Genomic DNA, 21255 nt, shown 5'->3' with positions numbered 1-21255 from the left:
GTTTCCCATAGACTGCATCTCTTTATTTCTAGCATGGATACAATCTCACCATTATTTGCACACAGCCAATAACCCAGTGGACCACCATCCTGACACTAGCTTTAATCGCAAGATTTGTGACACTGCAGCCATCTTTAATTTGCTTGATATTTCCTGTGGCAAGTTGTCCCATTCATATAATTGGCCATGAAGGTCTCATTCATCTATTATTTTGACAAATTTATGTCAAAATAAAAATATTCTCAGCAGCCATGATGAGCCATAATGATTTGCATGTGTTGAACAGGATGGTATTATGGACTTTTCCCCCACACCGTGTTAGTATAAGAGTTCAGAGGTGCGTTTGATGATGCAATTGGGTGAATATATAGCAACGGTGACGTACCCCGCCCTGAGCACCGCTGTCCACTTCCACCTGACCAGCAGACAGAGGGAACATGACATTCAAACATAAAAACAGAACCTTCTATTCCAACAGGCTAATCACATCATATGCTTAAGGAGCTATAATGTAAGAAATGCATGAAACTATTTGGGGCAATCAGGAGCGCTGGGAGTTACATCAGACACCTAAGACCTACCGTAGTTACACCAGTCTCTGAACCTTAACCTTATCAGGGTAGGATCATGATAACAATGTACAAAAACACAATGTATACTGTAGTTTTTTTCCCCTATCTATATTCTGATTAAATAATTTATATTGCGCTTTTCTAAGTACTCGAAGTGCTTTACATATCGGGGGTGGGGGGTGGCTCAACTCATCCACCACTGAACATTATTTATTAAGCTCAGTCTTAAAATGTAAATAAACAATTATATGAACTCTAATATTATGGCATCTAATCCGATAAGCAGCCCTGTAGTGCTAGTCCCATGATGGGACAATCTACTGAAAGTTACCTTGGTGCTGGGATCCGCCATCAGCTGCAGCATTATATAAAGAAGGAAACAACTAATTATGTGTTTGGGAGAACAGGGCACCTAAGCAATGTAACCATAACAATGAGATATCATATGGGAACTGGCAGGGAAGGAGAGCTGCAGGCCAAGAACAGAGGCTCCACTGTTTGCTCGACATGCCATTAGGAAAGCTCAACTCCTATGTGAAGGGTGGGGAATGTGTATGAGCACGTGTGTGTATTAAAAAAGTTGCTTAAATCGATTACTCTTTTGATTTCATCAAGCAAAAGGATGACATCATTGGACTTCACTTCAGTGCTCTTTGATCACTGCACACAACCTGCCAACACTCCCGATTTTCGCGGGAGTCTCCCTATTTTTAACGTTTTCTCCTGCTGCGCTCCCGATAATAATTTATCCCCTTAATCTCCCGATTTCAATCAAATGGCTGTAGCGGGCTCAGTTTTAAAGACAGAGTGAAGTATCTGATGTCATGAAACTACAAGACCCAAGGAATTGATTGGTACCAAGTTACCAAACATGTCATGCTAGCTTGTCGGGAAGGGGGCTAAATAACGCTCCAAATGTAGGCTAAATTTTGGCGAGGGGAAAACTGTCATGGCCGTTTTCAAAGGGGTCCCTTGAGCTCTCAATGCAGGATATCTGAATGAAAATGGGTTCTATGGATTCCCACGAGTCTCCCCTTTACAGATGCACGTATTTTTCAGCGAGGCAGCATAAATTTAATTATTTATTTTATTTATTTATTTAGGGGGGGGGGGGTGCATTTGTCGATACCCCAGAAAATCTCCCTCTTTCTCACAGTCTAATGTTGGCAGGTAGGACTTGTGGCAGGAACTGGGAATGGACTAACTCCATCTCCATCTCCATCCTTCATTCTGCAGCCTGTCCTGTGGTTTCAATTACAGCCAACAACCTCACAAACATCAAATGAGCGGCAGATGGTCACTCAGAGAGCCAATGAGCTGACGGCCAACACATGCCCAGTCACAGGACAGGAAGTCAACTCAGCAGTTCTGTTCGGCCAATGTGGTTTAGTCCATTTGGCCAGGGAAATGGGTTATCCATTCCAATTTGATGCCCAAGCTTATGATTTGCGATTTCACAGACAAGACTAAATTAATTCCAATTTATGCCTTCTTGTTCCAGCATATTCTGCAGCCTAATTAGTCACATTGCATTTATGTGCATAGTGATAGATATTGATTTGATCTTTGGTGATCGATCTTTTTGATCGAGTTCCCAGAAGATTAGAGGTCATGACATCAGTGACATTTCAGGATCATCTGTTTTACCATTAAGAGTGTGAAACCCCATCCTTACATAATAATTGGCAAATGTGAGCATATTTGAGCATGCACGCACGTGATTAAACACATTTTCAAAGTCGGGTAGAATTTTAGGAGTCTTTAGAGTGTCTCCAGGTTTAACAGGCTCCATGCATGCCCTGATGGGTAAATCCAACAGAATTAGCCCCAGTGTTGAACTTACCAAAGACTTGGAGCTCTGTTTTGAGGGGTGCACAAAGGGACGGACACTGGTGGGGGTCTCCTTCTCGATGGTGTGTCTCCTCTGTGGAGACGGACGCTTGTCCGGCTGTGGGGTGGCGGAGATGGGAAGGAACTTTGGAGGAGCTAGGGAGATGAGATGGAAAAAGGTGAGAAAGGCATGGAAAGACCGCTGGCTACTGGACATTGTGAAGACTTGGCACAAGAGTGTTGTGTCAACACCTCAGATATGATTGGAGCTGTCAAAAGTCATTCAAAGTAAGCTCTTACCCTTCTTCCCCGTGACAGCCTCAGGAGACGTGTCCTCCAACAAAGACGTGGACCTGCTGGAGCTGCTCCGTGTCGTCTCCTCCTTTTAACCAGAAGATCAGACATATTCCATCACAAGATACTGATGGTCGTCTTTGATCTTATAGTCAAGACGAGCCAGTTTAAGCATCCTCATTGGCTAGGAGGATTCTGTTCCTAACCTGGTTATGCAGGTAACCTAGTTTTGGGTCATTGATGTAAACCAACTCTGTTAAGAGTAAACTAGGTACGCTCGTACACCAATTATTAGAACCCAGAGTAAGATGCCGGACATACTCCCAATATTAAACTGGTTACTGCAGCATGTAAACATCTTACTTACTGCATTCAGAGAAAGGGTCAACTAGAGGCCACAGCTGCACAGCAATTTGCTGTGAATTGTGTTTTTCCTTGGCAACAGGAATACTCAATTGCAAGGTATCAAAGGTTTAAGTAAATGGCCAACAGCCAGAGCACTCCATGCATGTAAATGTAGGCTCTGTGTAAAGCCCTTATCTTGTTCACCAAGTACACTGAGAGGGAAAGGCGACCAGATAAAGGGTTATTTATTGCTCGTAGACAATAGACCCTTTTCACGGGGGCCATTTTGTGTCGAAAAGGCAGGGTAAACACAGGTGCAAGCAAAACACTAATGAGGGTTTCCAACTTCCATGATTGTAATGTGGAAACCCTCATTAGTGTTTTGCTTGCACCTGTGTTTACCCTGCCTTTTCGACACAAAATGGCCCCCGTGAAAAGGGTCCATCGACATTGGGACTGCAGTCTTACGTCAGACTCGGAGCTGTCGAGCTCGGCCAGCGTCGGCGCCCTGAGCAGCCTCTTCCTCTGGGTGAGCGGCTGCGCTCCGGCTCCGCCCCCTTTAGTCGGCGTGCCGTTGGCCAGCGACTGCGTGCTGCCAGCCAGCTTCCTGGGAGCATCGGATGTGTTCATGTCTGTGGGGAGGAGGACGGAGCAGACAGTCAATCACAGGGAGAGGAACAATCTTTTGGTTCTGAACAATGATGTAGTACAACGCATCCATAAATCCCCCATGTACCTTCCCCCTATCTGGCCACCATGCTTCCTGTGTCAACTGTGGGCGTCTTTGTACTGTGACTATGTTAGGAGCACAGAGACAGTACCCGGACTACCCGCACACCACATGTTGAGCGAGATAAGCCCCCTCGCCATATGCTAATGTAAGAGTCTTTTCCCCGACCAATCATTTCCTCTAATTGAAGCAAACATGGCTGCCGATATTTATGTGACGCTAAGAAAATACAATAGTTTGAGGACAAAATTAACTATCTACTTTTCAAATAATGACTCGAGTTACAGCTAGTGAAACTTTTTTAAACATACGTTACAAAACGCCCAACAATTTCTCTTGTAAAGCAATAATAGCCACACAATGTTATTTACCATTTTAATAACCATCAGGTAGTCAGTTCCTTGTGAACTGCACATGAATAGGTTTGAGATGCATGTACATGTCCAAGTACAGCAAGTTGACTTTTCTGTGTTAATTTTAGATGGTCAAACACCATGAGATCAGACAACCTCTACCCACAATAAGAATGCATCAGTAAAGCTAATATGCAACTGCCACAATACTTCTAAAGCCAAAGCCAAAATAAAAATTATTACTAGAACATTTTTGTTTACAGATTGATGTCTTCAGTTTAGCAACATCAAATGTGGTGTCTGTCATATATTTAGTGACTACTCAATACTTTTATGTCATGAAATAAATTAAAATAAGTCAGTCTGGGTTCGCTCAGCGAGTAGGTAAAATGCACACTCGCCTTCCTACACATGGTGCGACAAAACAGGACTTCCTGTACTTTACCTGAGCTGCGGAACAAGTCCTGAGGGGTGCTGATGCTTTTGCCAGCGCCTGCAGAGGAATAGAGGGAATACAGCCTTGAATAGCACCCCACACTCAAGAACATTCTCCTCCCTAACAGCAGCACCCCACACTCAAGAACATTCTCCTCCCTAACAGCAGCACCCTACACTCAAGAACATTCTCCTCCCTAACAGCAGCACCCCACACTCAAGAACATTCTCCTCCCTAACAGCAGCACCCCACACTCAAGAACATTCTCCTCCCTAACAGCAGCACCCCACACTCAAGAACATTCTCCTCCCTAACAGCAGCACCCCACACTCAAGAACATTCTCCTCCCTAACAGCAGCACCCTACACTCAAGAACATTCTCCTCTCTAACAGCAGCACCCCACACTCAAGAACATTCTCCTCCCCAACAGCAGCACCCCACACTCAAGAACATTCTCCTCCCCAACAGCAGCACCCCACACTCAAGAACATTCTCCTCTCTAACAGCAGCACCCCACACTCAAGAACATTCTCCTCTCTAACAGCAGCACCCTACACTCAAGAACATTCTCCTCCCCAACAGCAGCACCCCACACTCAAGAACATTCTCCTCCCCTAACAGCAGCACCCCACACTCATGAACATCCTCCCTAACAGCAGCACCCCACACTCAAGAACATTCCCCCCCCTAACAGCAGCACCCCACACTCAAGAACATTCCCCTCCCTAACAGCAGCACCCCACACTCAAGAACATTCTCCTACATAACCAGCAGCACCCCACACTCAAGAACATTCTCCTCCCCAACAGCAGCACCCCACACTCAAGAACATTCTCCTCCCCTAACAGCAGCACCCCACACTCAAGAACATGCTCCTCCCTAACAGCAGCACCCTACACTCAAGAACATTCTCCTCCCTAACAGCAGCACCCCACACTCAAGAACATTCTCCTCCCTAACAGCAGCACCCCACACTCAAGAACATTCTCCTCCCCAACAGCAGCACCCCACACTCAAGAACATGCTCCTCCCTAACAGCAGCACCCCACACTCAAGAACATTCTCCTCCCCAACAGCAGCACCCCACACTCAAGAACATTCTCCTCCCCAACAGCAGCACCCCACACTCAAGAACATTCTCCTCCCTAACAGCAGCACCCCACACTCAAGAACATTCTCCTCCCTAACAGCAGCACCCCACACTCAAGAACATGCTCCTCCCTAACAGCAGCACCCCACACTCAAGAACATGCTCCTCCCTAACAGCAGCACCCCACACTCAAGAACATTCTCCTCCCCAACAGCAGCACCCCACACTCAAGAACATTCTCCTCCCTAACAGCAGCACCCCACACTCAAGAACATTCTCCTCCCCAACAGCAGCACCCCACACTCAAGAACATGCTCCTCCCTAACAGCAGCACCCCACACTCAAGAACATTCTCCTCCCCAACAGCAGCACCCCACACTCAAGAACATTCTCCTCCCTAACCAGCAGCACCCCACACTCAAGAACATTCTCCTCCCCAACAGCAGCACCCCACACTCAAGAACATTCTCCTCCCTAACAGCAGCACCCCACACTCAAGAACATTCTCCTCCCCAACAGCAGCACCCCACACTCAAGAACATTCCCCTCCCCTAACAGCAGCACCCCACACTCAAGAACATGCTCCTCCCTAACAGCAGCACCCCACACTCAAGAACATTCTCCTCCCTAACAGCAGCACCCCACACTCAAGAACATGCTCCTCCCTAACAGCAGCACCCCACACTGAAGAACATTCTCCTCCCCTAACAGCAGCACCCCACACTCAAGAACATTCTCCTCCCTAACAGCAGCACCCCACACTGAAGAACATTCTCCTCCCCTAACAGCAGCACCCCACACTCAAGAACATTCTCCTCCCTAACAGCAGCACCCCACACTCAAGAACATTCTCCTCCCTAACAGCAGCACCCCACACTCAAGAACATTCTCCTCCCTAACAGCAGCACCCCACACTGAAGAACATTCTCCTCCCCCAACAGCAGCACCCCACACTCAAGAACATTCTCCTCCCCAACAGCAGCACCCCACACTCAAGAACATTCTCCTCCCCTAACAGCAGCACCCTACACTCAAGAACATTCCCCTCCCCTAACAGCAGCACCCCACACTCAAGAACATTCTCCTCCCTAACCAGCAGCACCCCACACTCAAGAACATTCCCCTCCCTAACAGCAGCACCCCACACTGAAGAACATTCTCCTCCCTAACAGCAGCACCCCACACTCAAGAACATTCTCCTCCCTAACAGCAGCACCCCACACTCAAGAACATTCTCCTCCCTAACAGCAGCACCCCACACTCAAGAACATTCTCCTCCCTAACAGCAGCACCCCACACTCAAGAACATTCTCCTACATAACCAACAGCACCCCTCACTCAAGAACATTCTCCTCCCTAACAGCAGCACCCCACACTCAAGAACATTCTCCTCCCTAACAGCAGCACCCCACACTCAAGAACATTCTCCTCCCCAACAGCAGCACCCCACACTCAAGAACATTCTCCTCCCTAACAGCAGCACCCCACACTCAAGAACATTCTCCTCCCTAACAGCAGCACCCCACACTCAAGAACATTCTCCTCCCTAACAGCAGCACCCCACACTCAAGAACATTCTCCTCCCTAACAGCAGCACCCCACACTCAAGAACATTCTCCTCCCTAACAGCAGCACCCTACACTCATGAACATCCTCCCTAACAGCAGCACCCCACACTCAAGAACATTCCCCTCCCTAACAGCAGCACCCCACACTCAAGAACATTCTCCTCCCTAACAGCAGCACCCCACACTCAAGAACATTCTCCTCACATAACAGCAGCACCCCACACTCAAGAACATTCTCCTCCCTAACAGAGGGGAATCGACAGCGATGAGCACCTTCACTCAGTCGCAGCAGGTGTGAAGTGAGGGGAGGCCGTTTGATTCTGGGTTACATTCACATTATGTGTGCAGGTGTGCATAGCTGGAAAAGTGCAGCAAACACTTGGGGATCGGTGAGGGACTCAAGACACCAAGGAGGAAGAGGAAGAGGAAGATGAATAAATAAAATAAAATAAAATAAAATAAAATAAATGACGAGTCACAGTGCCAAAGGCTATACATCCACCTGCATTATGACCGTCCTGTGAACTGCAGTGCTACAGGCTACACTGTAGTGTGACATTCGACCATGAGGCTATGTGAGGGACGTTGCGGTGTTATTATGTAATCTATCATATGGCACAGTGAGACCGGATTAAGACGACAAGCAGACCAGGCTGGCTGCTGAGGTAGAGAGTTATGATCTGTAATCTCACCCTACTGCCTCAATGCCAATCCCTCATCACCCAGACAGCCTTGGTGAGTAGTAGGGTGTAAAAATGTATCGTTTATAAGATGCATCACGATTTATGTTGACATTCAGATTTTAAAGCACTTTCTAAATAAAAAAAGGGAGTTGATATTTATCTGACTGGTTGTATTAATTGATGAAAAAGTAGCCATGTGCAGTAATATAGAAAATTGAGGATGTGATACTGCTTGGAGCTGGCTGCGATACTTTGAGCTGTATCGAGATGCATCGTGGAATCGAAGACAGATGAATCGTAATCGAATCAAATCTTGAGGAGGCCAGTGAAGATTCACAGCCCTAGTGAGTAGCTACTACAACTAAAGTATTTAAAATGCTGTTCAACTTAAAACATTCATAAAATGCCTCAAATATTGAATTACTGCTGTTCCGCGGCAATCCATTTTCATTCTACCTCTTGGTTAGCCCCGGAATAGTCTCAGTTAAGCCTATCTAAGAAAACTGAGGGACAATTTCCGACAATCTGGGATGAAAGTTGCACTGCACCGACCCATCCTTCCCTCGGGTACATGTACATGTAGGTGCCTGTGTCACGACGGCCATTGTGTGTCTGTGTTGCTGCAGTAGCATGTCTCAAACACGCTTCTCACAACATAAGCATGACATGAAGGAAAGGAGGAGGGGCTTGTGTTTAAATTAGGTAGGTCCTGGAGCAAAATAATAATAATAATAATAATAATAATAATAATAAAATAAAATAAAAAAATAAGGAATGCATACATTCATACACCAATACACTCACAAGGGTAAAGCAGGAACAACTTTACCTGACGAGTTAAAACTGTAAGACATGCCAAGCGGCCGCATAACTGAAATAAATGCCCATATTAAACCAAAAAGAAGCAAAGGGGAGAAAAGGAAAAATAAATCCATGGAGTCAATGAAGCATCCAGATCTATAAAACATATCCCTCAAAAATACATTTTCCCAAATGGCTATTTATGCATTTAACAACCTGAGTCTTAGCAGTGTGATGCAGCACCACATGCGTTTGCTTTTCACAGAAAACCTCAGCAGTTTGTATGCAACTGGTCCATGTTGGCCTCCTAATTCCCCCAACAAAAGGCGCCTTGTGTGTTCTGTATAGATACATTGTACACTCGACTGACAACATTATTTGCCGTAACTATAATCCTATTAAAGCCTTAAAATGTTTTGAAACATAGATTAGGAACATTGGCCAATCATGATCACCGCATACCGAAACAGATTATTTATATCCTATACACGGTTTTAGCAAATTACACAATACATACATCCACAATACATACATCCATGATACTTGTACCATGGAGTGACAATAAAAATCTTGAATCTTGAATCTTGAATCTACATAATGTAAAGGAAACTGATCTATTTGGCTATGTCAAATCAGTTACAACAAAACAAAAAACAAAGCCCAAAAAGGAACTTTTGCCAGTACAACAGTTTGAACTTTAGTAGTGGTGCCAGTCTACAATTGAAAGCCCGATGTAATGCAAGCACTCAAAATGATCCTCGTTTAAACCCCATGCAACCTCTGCTCAAATGAGTAGAACTGTGCAGGGAGGGGCAGCGGTACAGAAGTCATGAAGGCTGCCGTTTAGTAGGATATAATAGGATTCCTGTTAATGGTTTTGTCCTCAATTAAGGGGTGAACAGCCACACTGGGTCAGATTAAAAACAATCAAGGGCTGTTCTGAGTCAACACATTTTAATAGGTTCCAAAGTGTATGATGATTTGTGTGTTTTTGTGTTGACGTCTGCTTGTGCATGCACATACCAGTGTGTGTGTGTGTGTGTGTGTGTGTGTGTGTGTGTGTGTGTGTGTGTGCGTGCGTCATAGTCTCACCCAGGCGGTTTCTGCGGAGCATGTGTGGTGAGACGGGCCTGAGCTTCATCTCGGCCTTGATGCCCTCCATCAGTCGCTCGTGGAGGCTCCGCGGCCGCGGCGGGTGGGGCTTCAGCCTACGAGCCATGACCTGCCATGACAACGCCGTGAGTGACAATACGCCAAGGAGACCAGGGCGGGGTTTACTCGCATGAAGTCAACTAACTATTCTACTAGCGAAATGCGTCGCTGTGCTAGCATTATCGGCATGGTGATGATTGGCATGAGTGCGTCATTAAGGCTCACATTACTCATGGAACATGGATTGAAATGATCAATCAATTAATCAATTACCGGTATCAATATACTGGATGCTGTATTGCCCCTGGTGAGGAAAAGTGGGTACTGCAGCGTGTTGTGTATTACTCACAGGGTTGAGAGGAGGTCTCGACCTGATGAATTCGAGAATGACCTCATGGGCGCTCTTCTTTAACCTAGGCGGGATGTTTCCATTCACCTGCAGCGAGATTGGGAGAGAAAGCAATTTGTTCAGAGTTCTTGTCATTCTGACGTGTCTCATGATCTCTAAACACCTATCTAGACTCAGAGGTGTTCATAAACTGGAAAGAGCCACTACCATAAACGGCTCCTGGACTCATTTTATCATGTGCGCCCCCCTTGTGTATCAGTATGGCCCCTTGTGTGTTCTTCTTACCAGGTAAGGACACGTTTCAAAGGTCTGAGGGCATTTCTGTGGAGAGCATAAAACTGCATGCAGCCAACGAGTGGACAGGGAACAAAGGTTTGATGTCCTCTCTGACACATCTCACAAACAGGACATATCTGTTTTTTAATTGTGGCATTTCAATCAAAGGAAAGGCTTCTAGTGAATTGAAACGTCCCTACAATAAGTTGCCATCTTAGTGCCAAACTTTTTTTCCTGGCAAGGGTATCATGATGTAACCTTTAAGGAGCTTCTGTGGTTTCTGTTGCAATTTACCCTGGACAACATCAGGAAGATCAGACCCTAGCTGTCTGAGCATGCAGCACAACTCCTAACACAGGTGCTTGTAATACCACGCCTTGACCACTGCAACTCCTTACTGGCAGGGCTCCGGCATGTACACGCTCCCAGTCGCTACCCGCATCAAGTTCCTTGATGCTTGCCGACAAAGCAGCAATGAAAACAGCTCCGACCTACCTGACCTCCCTCATTCCTACCCTGACCTCCCTCATTCAGGTCTACGCTCCCACCCACCCACTACGCTCTGCCAAGGAACGCCGGCTCGTGCTGCCACCAGAACAAGCCCCTAAGGCTCTAGCCAGACTCTTCTCTTCTGTGGTTCCTCGGTGGTGGAACAAGTTACCAAACTCCTTGATCCACACAGAGTCCCTCTCAATCTTTAAGAAAAGGCTAAAGACCCAGCTCTTTAGCTGATGGACTATGTCAAACAAAAAACAATCTGCCTCTATGCACTGCCTCATAGCACCTATGTCCTGTTGGAGCAGAACTTAGCTGACCTGTACTTACTCTCGTCGTGCTCTCCTGACTAGAACCTTGATTTTGTTGTATTAAAAAATCTTGTCTGCCAAATGGGAAATTGTCAATTTTTTGTGTGCCAGACGAGTTAAGTCCAACACATTACAGGAAACATTGCTAACACTATAAAAGATGAACATCTGCCTATTGTCTGATAAGAAGCAAGACAGTGTAGTACCTGCTTGCCCGGTTGGAGACTGAAGAAAGAAAATATCATCAAAATGTATTACTCACAACAAAAGACTTGACAGATGTGAATGAGGAAACCATCTAGTAAAGAATTGTGTGTTCCGAGCAAATAAATCATTTTACATCTAAATCGCTGCAGGAAAAATACTTTCTCATTGGTGACTGGCCAAAACAAATGTGTTTTACTAACCCTCACTAGGAACGAAGTGAGCTTGTTATCTGGAGTAGTTGGCTAAAGGTACCAACACTAATGGTTGCCACACTTGCGGTATATCAGGGTATATGCAGGAATCCTCAAGTTCAATTCAATACCTTTTAAGACCTTTTTTAAGACTTTTTCAAGACCCCAACGCCACTTTCGTCACATCAGCGATAGAGGTGTAAATCACAAGTTTCATCACGATACATTATATAGATTCTTTGGACAACAATACAATATTTGCTGATATTACAAAGTCTGCCACGATACGATATCAATTCAATGGGTCTGCGATCGACATGGGACGATATCATCATATGCTCATTTAACACCATCCACCACCCATTAGCTACAAAATTGAATACCTCTCAAATGGTGATTAAGACTTTTAAAGACTTTTTAAGGGCCTTCAATTTCCCTAAATTGATTGATCAACGTTTAATACTTTTCAAGACCCCGTGGATACTTAATGCAACTCTGAGAATACTCTGAAGAAGTATTTCTTCCGAGGTGCAGCACTCTATTTCCCTACATCCAAACTGTATGGCCAGTTAATAAATACGTTATGTTGGGGCTGTTATGTGCAGGTTAGAGAGGCCTCACCAGGACTTTTCGCAGCTTGTAACGTTTGGAGCGGATGTCGTCCATCAGCATCTCGTAGGGCGTGAGCTGGTACTCGATGGGCAGCGGGTTGTACTGGCGCTCCTGAACCTTCTTCAGCTTTACGCCGTTCCGTAGGTCTCGCATCACCTGCACCCAGAAGTTTGCCTGAGGGGGAAGAATGACGTGACATGGTGATTGCTGTAGGTAACGATTATGACAGTTACATCCAGTACTGCAGTGACGTAGTTACCAGTGAATAGTCATAGTAACATATAGTGGTGTTTACTTTCTGTGACGTTACTCACCCAGTCTGCATTCTCCAGCTCATTCAGGTCTTTAACTGGTTCGCCCCGAGCACCACCTTCCATCTTCCGAAGGTTCTAGCCATGCATCCCAGACGAAGAAGAGGGGTCACGGGACAGCCAGGGAGAGGACAAGAAGAATGGAGGAGAGAATGAGAAGCTTCATAATAATAATGTGATGACATTGAACGTGAGCAACAAGGGGCCAGCATTGTATTCACAACACCGAGTGAAACCTAACAACTGGTGTCAATGGCAAGCTGCCCATATTTTGGCATGGCGGGTTTGATAATCGATGGCTTCCGTTTCACATAATCCTGTCTGGAATCCACTACATCACACGTTGACAGACTGCCAAGAGGGAAAACAAATTAAATAGCCAACTACTACCTGCTTTTAATGCCCGTCTCTCCGTGCGACACTTTCATCAGCCAGCTATGGAATGCTTTGAGTGACGTGATGTTTTTAGACATTTCTCCCCCTCTCTCAAAAACAGCCACATCTGTGTTTCCAGACCTGGTTAATAAAAGAGTCGTCGGCCAGATGAATCAAACATGATTTTGGGTATTTCTCCAAGTCAGACTCTCAGATCAAAAGGAAGAAAGCCTGAAGGAGCAGCTACCGACTGGCTTTTCTTCTTCCTCTGTTCCCCCTGCACATATTCATCACTAGTGTTGCATCATCCCTTCTTCTTCCTCTTCCCTCAGCACCCTCCTACGCAGTAGCTCTGGTGATCTGACCTTCCTCATCGAACATCCCAGCGCACTAGAATATTCTTCCATCTCTTCACCCCGCCTTCTTAACCACCATTCACTCCTATTTGAGACTTGGCAACATTTCACTCATGTCTCACACCCACACACATCTAAACGAGGGATTCAGTTTATTTCTAGATTGGCTGAAAACACAGGAGAATCCCGTGAGAAAAGTCTGACACGCTGACAAAATAATAGAGAAAGAAAATAAACAGCGATAGAGAGCGAAATAAAAACAAATTTCCAGCTGGCCTCATTCATATCACAATAAGTAATACGTAAGCGTACTGTATGGTGATGTGTCTGGTTATGTATTGTATCTGTATATTGTATATTAGCAAATATCCTGTGACATACAGTGGTGAAGGGGAGTGCAAAGCAGCTCCTTGAGCCCAGTGTTTCCCTTAGTAAGCTCCTTACACTGGAGAAATCAGGCTTTTAGAATCACACATTACATAAGAAGCTATGCAGGAGGAGTCATAGCAGCATGTGTTCTACACGTATGTACTAGTATGTATGTACATACCTGTACATAGACCAACACTGCTTATCTCCTGTAAATCAATGAGGGCAAACACAATCCTACTAGCGAGCGTACATTAAGCACTTTTTCTGTGATGTCCCGTTTCAAATGCTTGAGTACATATTTAATAAAGGTAGTGCCATTCAAACGGATGCGGTACATCATCACTAGGCTAGGCACAAATTGAAAGTTTGATGATAGGACAATGCTGCCCTGAGGCGTTTTGGAAAGCAACAGCGCAGCTGTCACACTCATCTCTCAAAGTAATTATGGAGACGGGGGCGAACCCGTGAGCGAACTGTCGAGGTTGAAAACAATGAAAATAGCTCCCGCACACTGTCTCACTTACTGCTGGAGAAATTGATTAATACCTGCTGTCAGCGCACCTGTCACATTAAGGTGTGCAGAGATTCTTTGCCAAACGAACTGTAGAAGTGAATCAAAACATTCAAATGGATTGCAGAACAATTTGCTGTGCCGTATAGACTGTTTTAACTTAACATAAACATGCTAAATCTAACCCCAGCTCACTTCCTGGTGTTGCAGTGTTTGCTAGTCAGGCCTGACAGGACTGACAATTCCGTGAAAACAGTCTATTACAATTAGTTCCGTTACTCTGTACGGACAATAAGTAGAAACCACTGAGATCACCTGGTTGATATAAATTTGACGACTACCAAACCAAACCAGATAGATAGATAGATACTAGTAATTTTGTGCTATGGGATAGTAAAATCTTACTGATTGACTTGCTGTTTAGCTGCCTTTGAAACAGTCATTGGGTCATTTTAAATATGGAACCACTTCAATGTTTATATGTTACCTTCATGCTGAGTCTCACTTCAGCGTATCCATAGTAACCTATTATTGACAGTCTATGATCTTGTACATGCAACGATTGCTTTCACTTATTGGAAATACCTAAGCTACTTGCCATCATTAGTGAAGCATTAATCCTGTAGTAAATCTATTACCACACAGATTTAGAAATATTCATGAATAATGCATGAGTGGTTTATTGCTATGATCCCCATCTAAGGACCATGAATTATGTATGATATATGTATGATATATATAGTCAAAGTGTCATGGACTCGCTTATTAATAAGTTGTGCGTATGCAATATCAAATGTTGTGGAAGAGACAACTTTTGGACTTAGGTGGGTGAGCAGATGGCACTGCATACGCTTCCTTTGATGCCACTGATCCCCACCAGATGTATTGAGGACTAGCAGATGTCTGAGTCTCTTACCTCCTTGGCGCTCTTGATCTTCTCCAGGAAGGTGCGCAGCTCCCTGGTCTCGGCAAAGAGGGCGCGGCACACAGCCTGGTAGTGGTCGGGGGCATCTGACGGGCTGGGCAGGTGGGAAGAACACAGCTGTACAGGGGGAAAGGGCGAAAAAAGGGACAGTGTTATATAATTAACAATTTAATATGACCAATATACACTTGTGTTTTGCATAACTGGTGCAGAAATATGCAGGACCCAGGTTCTTCAACCTTCCAAGAATTATTTTAAGTAATGGTCACAGGTAAAATCACATGACTACTAACATCTGAACCCCTTTCAAGTTGGTTTATCCCCTTTCTGAGAATATTTTGCTATAACCACTAGCTTTTATTTAACTACCCTCTAATCATAAATAATGTTTTCAGGTGACATAACACCTTCTGATGGCCATATCAGAGGTCCTCAGCTCATGGACAACATGGTGGCTGTTTCTAAATGTCACTATACATGGTTAATTTCAGTGCTGTTTGTGAGTAGGAACTAATAATTTTGCCACTGATAAATCTGTTGGATTTTTTTTTGAGATAATGTCAGACTCAGGTTGTTAGCGAGCTAATCGTCATATCTGGTCAGCGAACCAACACCGTCTCGTTGCGTAACATTAACAGTGGCTTTATGACTACAACCTACAGCCCACATCAACTGTTTAGGTTAATTGAGCTGATTCTTGTCAAACTACAACTCAAGAGTGTTTTGGATTAGAGGTGAGGGCTGAAGACCAGACAGTTTCCTTTCCTCATACCAACATAACATTTGGAAACATGCATTTGCCACATACGCAGGTTGCATACCTTTCAACCTGCACCCACACCCCAACAACGCTTTTCAGGTGTTTCTCAATTTAACTTAACCTGGTTGTTATACATTTATATTTAGCCATTATTTGCACACAGGCAATTCTCCACTCGACCTCCATGACTGTAGGACATTTGCAACTACAAAACCTCTATACAGCATTAGTAGAATTTGAATGGCTGCTGTGCTAATATTAGCACTAATGGTAAAATTGGCAAATGAACAATTATGAACAATAGCAGATTATTTTCTGTCACTCATTCACTCTTGTAACCTTTATCAACATAGTCATTGGCAAATATACAAAGATGATTGGTCAAATATGGCAGATCTTGGGGGGGGGGATTGTTGTTGTTGATTGAGGGACTTAAAGGGCTTCACCTACATGTGGTGAAAAACTGGGAGTTTCTGTAGCATAATCATTGTGAATTCAAACTGTAATCTCAGTATAGAGACACTGCGTAACGCGTCATCATTCAGAAACCACGCCCAAGACGGGGGAAAACAGAAATCCCCACTCCAATCCTGGCGTTCTCCTATGTCACGTGCATGGTTGCGTGTTGCACAAAAAGATCGTATATACGGAAGATGAACACTCAAACTTACTTCCTTGACAGCTAGAACCATAATTTTTCTTCTCGCCAATTCTCAATGGCTTCCTTGTTTTGCTCAGGAGTACAAAAAAACTTTAACTGGCGATTTTTTACATTTGTTGTCAGAGACACTGCATGAAATAGGCCACGCCCATCACAGGGGAAAAGCTTCGTTCATTTCCACACACCAGCGTCATTTTCCTTGAATTAAACATAGCTAAAAGCTGTTGTGTGGTGGGCTGCGCAGACAACAAATGTAAAAAAATCGCCAGTTAACGTTTTTTTGTACTCCCGAGGAAAATAAGGAAGCCATTGAGAATTGGCGAGAAGAAAAATGTGGATGTTGCCGTCAATGAAGTAAGTTGGGAGTGTTCATCTTCCGTATATATGATATTTTTGTGCAACACCCGACCATGCACGTGACATAGGAGAACGCCAGGATTGGACGGGAGTTTGTGTTTTCCCCCGTTTTGGGCGTGGTTTCTGAATGATGACGCGCTCCGCAGTGTCTCTATGCTGATACGCAATTATTTCTGTCCTCTGAGACCTACAACATGGTTGGGTAGACAGACAACTATAGCTTACATGCCTATGCATGAAAGGCAAACTCCTCCTCCACACCTGCTCTATACTCCACCCCTGCTCTATAGGCTATACTTCTCCATCTGTTGAAATCATAGTAGGACATTTTCTGACTCTTCAAGGCTGCATTCAGAACAAAAGCCAAGCCATGCACAGCCGCCATGAAACTGGTCCTTTTAACAGCATGAACCTGATGATCCAGTGGCATTGTCTGATTAGCATCAGCCATGCAAAGCTCTATTCTCCTGTGAATGACAATGACAATAAAGAAAGCGAAAGACTAATGGCGGACCTGTCATATTATCTCCAGAAACACAAGGAAGGAACAGGACAAATGACATTTTTCATCTCCTCCTGTTGGGCGTGGCTTGCCTCCGGAAAGTCTGACTCGACACATGTTGTGTTCTTCCTCCTCCAGGTGTGTCGTCAAAGGAAATTCACAGGTAAAATGACACCTTGGGCGGTGAGAGTTTACCAACATGTTTAAAATACCGCTGCATAGCTGGTTTCCACAGTTCCTGCTAAATACACAGATCTTTATCAAGCATAAACTACCCACACAACCCTTTAAATCACAACTCTGATCAACGCATGAGACTAAGATGATGTATTTCTCTATTATGTTTCTTTCTATATTATTCTATGTTTTTTTATTTCATTAACAGAGCACGAGAACTTGGGCATAAGGGAAATTAATAATAATCCATCCACAAAAAAAAAACATTTTGGCAAAATACCCAAAAGCAGATTGCCAACATTTTCTCCCCCCTTACTCATCAGAAATATTTGCATGCATAACACATTTGTTGAGACAAAATGTGATGAGCAACAACAACAAAAAAATCAATCCACAAGCTATTAGTGCTAGGCTGTGAAAACTGCTACCTTATCTTTAAAGGGGAGACTCGTGGGGTGAACCAATTTTCATTCAGATAAATTGAGCTGAGGGACCCCTTTGAAATCGTTTTCCCTCGCCCAAATTTAACCTACGTTATTTAGCCCCCTTCCCGACAAGCTAGCATAAATGCTTGGTACCAATGGATGCCTTGGGTCTTCTAGTTTCTTCTGACAACCGGATCTAGCTTTAAAAGTGACCCTGTGTAACAGCCATTCGATTGCCGGCGAAAATCGGGGAGACCACTCGCGGCCCACCTGCAGTACCTCCACGGCCCACTAGTGGGCCGCGGCCCACGGTTTGGGAATCACTTGCATTAAAATGATCACTACTCCTCTTGCACTAGCAAGTCCTGTCATCTTCAGTCGCCCTCACGTCGGAGCGACTCCTCATCCACCCAATGTAACTCAGCCTGACAGGACAGCAGAGCGCATGGGAAGAGAGGTGGCCAGTCAGGAATGTGCTGGTATTTAACCCATTGATACCCGATGGCGCATTTGCGTGTATATCCCTCATTTGTGTGCGTATCCCTTTAAGACCGCGAACCGCGTTAACGCGGTTCGCGGTCTTAAAGGGATACGCACACAAATGCTGCATCAGGTATCAATGGGTTAATCTAGCCAGATATTATAGTACACACTCAAGAGGATGAGCGAGCAGGCGAGTGGCAGCAAACACCCCCAGCACTCGTGTTCTACACACCGGCCTCATTATATGGAACAGCTCAGGCCGTGGACGTTTCTACGCTTATTCCCCAAATACCAGCGTGTTTACACAACTATAATTGCAAGTCTCCCATTTCAGAAGCTACTTGGGCCATTTTGAACGTGGAGGCCTCTGCCAGGGGGGATTTGTTTGGAGCTGTAGTCTGGGATGCACTGCTCTATTAAAACAGACTCAATGCACCCAGGGAGACTGTCTTGACAACAAGCTAAGCTCTCATTTCCTGCCAGAGTCACAGGCTGGGAATTTCTCATAGCTCACAACCGCTGGCAACTAAATTAGCTGCAGATACGTGCAAACAAATATAGGACCGCAAGAAAAATGCACTAAATTCATTAGAACATTTGAGTGCATCTCAATTTGTACGGCCCCTTTTACCAGCTTTATGCATTTTTGCCATCTGCACTGACCAAACCTAAATGTTTCAATCATGCATCACTTTCAGTTGAGCATGGTGGTCTTCATAAAAATAATAATGTTTCCACCTTTTTGAACACGCCCACGCCTCAACAACCTACCGTGATGATGTCTCGATAGGTATGTATACTGCCGACTGCGCTGGTGGTGGTGGCGGTGGTGGTGGTGGTAGCAGAGGCCTGCTCTTCCTCTTCCTCGCCCTCCTCCTCCTCCTCCTCCTCCTCTTCCTCGGTGGCCTCGTAACCCTCGTCGGGACAGGGGTCAGTCTCGGCCTCTGCGTGGTTGGTCATCAGGTCAATGAGGTGCTCCAGCGGCGCGCTCAGCTCGCGCTCCTCACTCTCCTTGAGGCCATAGTCCAGAGCCTTGTAGATCATGATGCCCAATGAGTCTATCACCTGCACAAGGGGGGAAATGGCCAAATGAGATGACTTCACATTATTCTACAATGAATACACAATAAGTTTTATAATGTTATAGAGCTGGATTTAAAAACAAACAAACAAGTGAAACAAATAAAACGGACAGAATGAACAAAATATGAATATCATGTCCTATTACAGCAATTGTATTGCAATGGTAACATGATCAGCTATTCTTTTTTTCAAAACATTGCACCCTCCAACCCAGAGCCGTGTATATAGAAGAGTCCTCCTGACATCTCCATTCACTCCAATGGACCAGTTTTTTACTCAAGAGTTCCAGGAAGTAAGGTTCTGGATTAAGCAGCACTGTCGAGTTGCCGCAAAATGGACAGTTTGTGTTGTGCTTTGAAAGTTTTTTTTTAAGCATCAAATTGTACATTATCAGCTTTATTTTAGCATTGTAGCGCGAGACCCCTTCCTGGCTGCTCATTGGCTAATGAGTCACGCATTTTGGTCCTCCGCTGACGCCACTCTCTCTCTCAATTGCTCTGCTCCAACCCACATCCAATACACATTTCATCAGCTATCAATTTCATGCTATCCCAGTCTAAGTTAAACAAACAACACCAGACAGGCAAACCACAACTAACTCATTCACCTGATAGAGCAGCCTAAATGATCATCCATGTCCTCAGGGCATATGTGAAAAATGAGGCTACACCAATGTTTCTCATCATCTGGGTGGTGGAGTGGGGACGATTGCCATGTCCACTCATGAGGGTATGATGACCCTTTGTCTTCTGACCCGATGTACTCATGAGTCTGCACCTGATCTTGCACTCTCAAACTATCATTAGACGACCATCATCTAGCATCATCTCAGGAGGACAAAGCCCTCCTTTCAGTGTGGCATTTCCAGCAGCCTCTACTCTGCCATGCCCTCTCCAACAACTCAATCAAACCACTGCCTGCAGATCAACAAGTGGTCATTTGTTGCAGGCAGCTACAAATGTGAGCTCACTGGTCTGGTCAGGTCAGACCGTCAGAGTGGGTATTATTCAGAACCAAGACAAGCAAACAGACTCAAATGCAGGCCAGACGGACCTGGCACATGAATCTTTAGGAACCTCAAGACCATCAGGCTCCTATCCACCTTATTTTTGAATGCCCCACTGTAAAAAATAATTGTGGGTACAAGGTCCGGTTTAACGTGACTTAAGGTCCTTACACACCGAGCACGTTTTTTTAGTGCGATTAATTCGCACGTCAATAATATTTTCCGAACCTATATCAGTCAATGCAACCGTGCATACCGACGGCGAAGTTTCGCGGAGCGTTATTGCGGTGTTTATTTTTTCTAACCACGTTCGATTTTTCAGAAATTCGCTTCCAACGTGTACACATCTGTGGCTGTGATTGACAGGTGGGTCAAAACTCGCATCGCAATTTCGTGCCGTATATTCGCATCGCTCTTGATGTGTAAGGACCTTTATTGTTGCAGCTTGCCATTTCCTTTGTTATACTCGGCTGCAGACCCGAATTATAAACCGGAAACTGGAGTACGTTATAAAAGTTATAAATATAGTCACGTTATAAACAACTAACCAATGCTGGGGGTCCGTATGGAAACAGTGTTACTCGAAATGGTTAAAAATTAAATCAATTTGGTCATTCAGTGGTGTTTTACTGCCATGTAAAGTAACTATTTATGC

The 21255-nt window shown here is 44.8% G+C and overlaps 2 protein-coding genes across 3 annotated transcripts in view; both read right to left on the bottom strand.

Annotated features, from left to right (window-relative positions):
• Positions 1 to 21255, bottom strand: part of atp6v1c1b (ATPase H+ transporting V1 subunit C1b) — a 100191-nt gene that overhangs the window by 43996 nt on the left and 34940 nt on the right. The window lies entirely within an intron of this gene.
• spire1a (spire-type actin nucleation factor 1a) overlaps positions 1 to 21255 on the bottom strand; it is a 43909-nt gene that overhangs the window by 3782 nt on the left and 18872 nt on the right. Inside the window, exons 3-13 of one of the 2 annotated variants that reach the window (XM_083646326.1) lie at positions 19283 to 19576; positions 15138 to 15263; positions 12611 to 12685; positions 12306 to 12470; positions 10205 to 10291; positions 9796 to 9925; positions 4570 to 4617; positions 3510 to 3673; positions 2703 to 2784; positions 2416 to 2558; positions 386 to 415 (exon numbers count right to left, since the gene is read on the bottom strand). In XM_083646326.1, the coding sequence (XP_083502452.1) occupies positions 386 to 415; positions 2416 to 2558; positions 2703 to 2784; positions 3510 to 3673; positions 4570 to 4617; positions 9796 to 9925; positions 10205 to 10291; positions 12306 to 12470; positions 12611 to 12685; positions 15138 to 15263; positions 19283 to 19576 (1344 nt within the window). The remainder of the gene's footprint in view (positions 1 to 385; positions 416 to 2415; positions 2559 to 2702; positions 2785 to 3509; positions 3674 to 4569; positions 4618 to 9795; positions 9926 to 10204; positions 10292 to 12305; positions 12471 to 12610; positions 12686 to 15137; positions 15264 to 19282; positions 19577 to 21255) is intronic. The other variant, XM_083646327.1, reaches the window with a different exon arrangement.

This window comes from Poromitra crassiceps (assembly GCF_964638095.1).
Source record: "Poromitra crassiceps genome assembly, chromosome: 11".
In the NCBI taxonomy this organism is placed as follows: domain Eukaryota; kingdom Metazoa; phylum Chordata; class Actinopteri; order Beryciformes; family Melamphaidae; genus Poromitra; species Poromitra crassiceps.
Note: the sequence above shows the minus strand (reverse complement) of the source record. Positions and strands in the feature narration are given on the sequence as shown.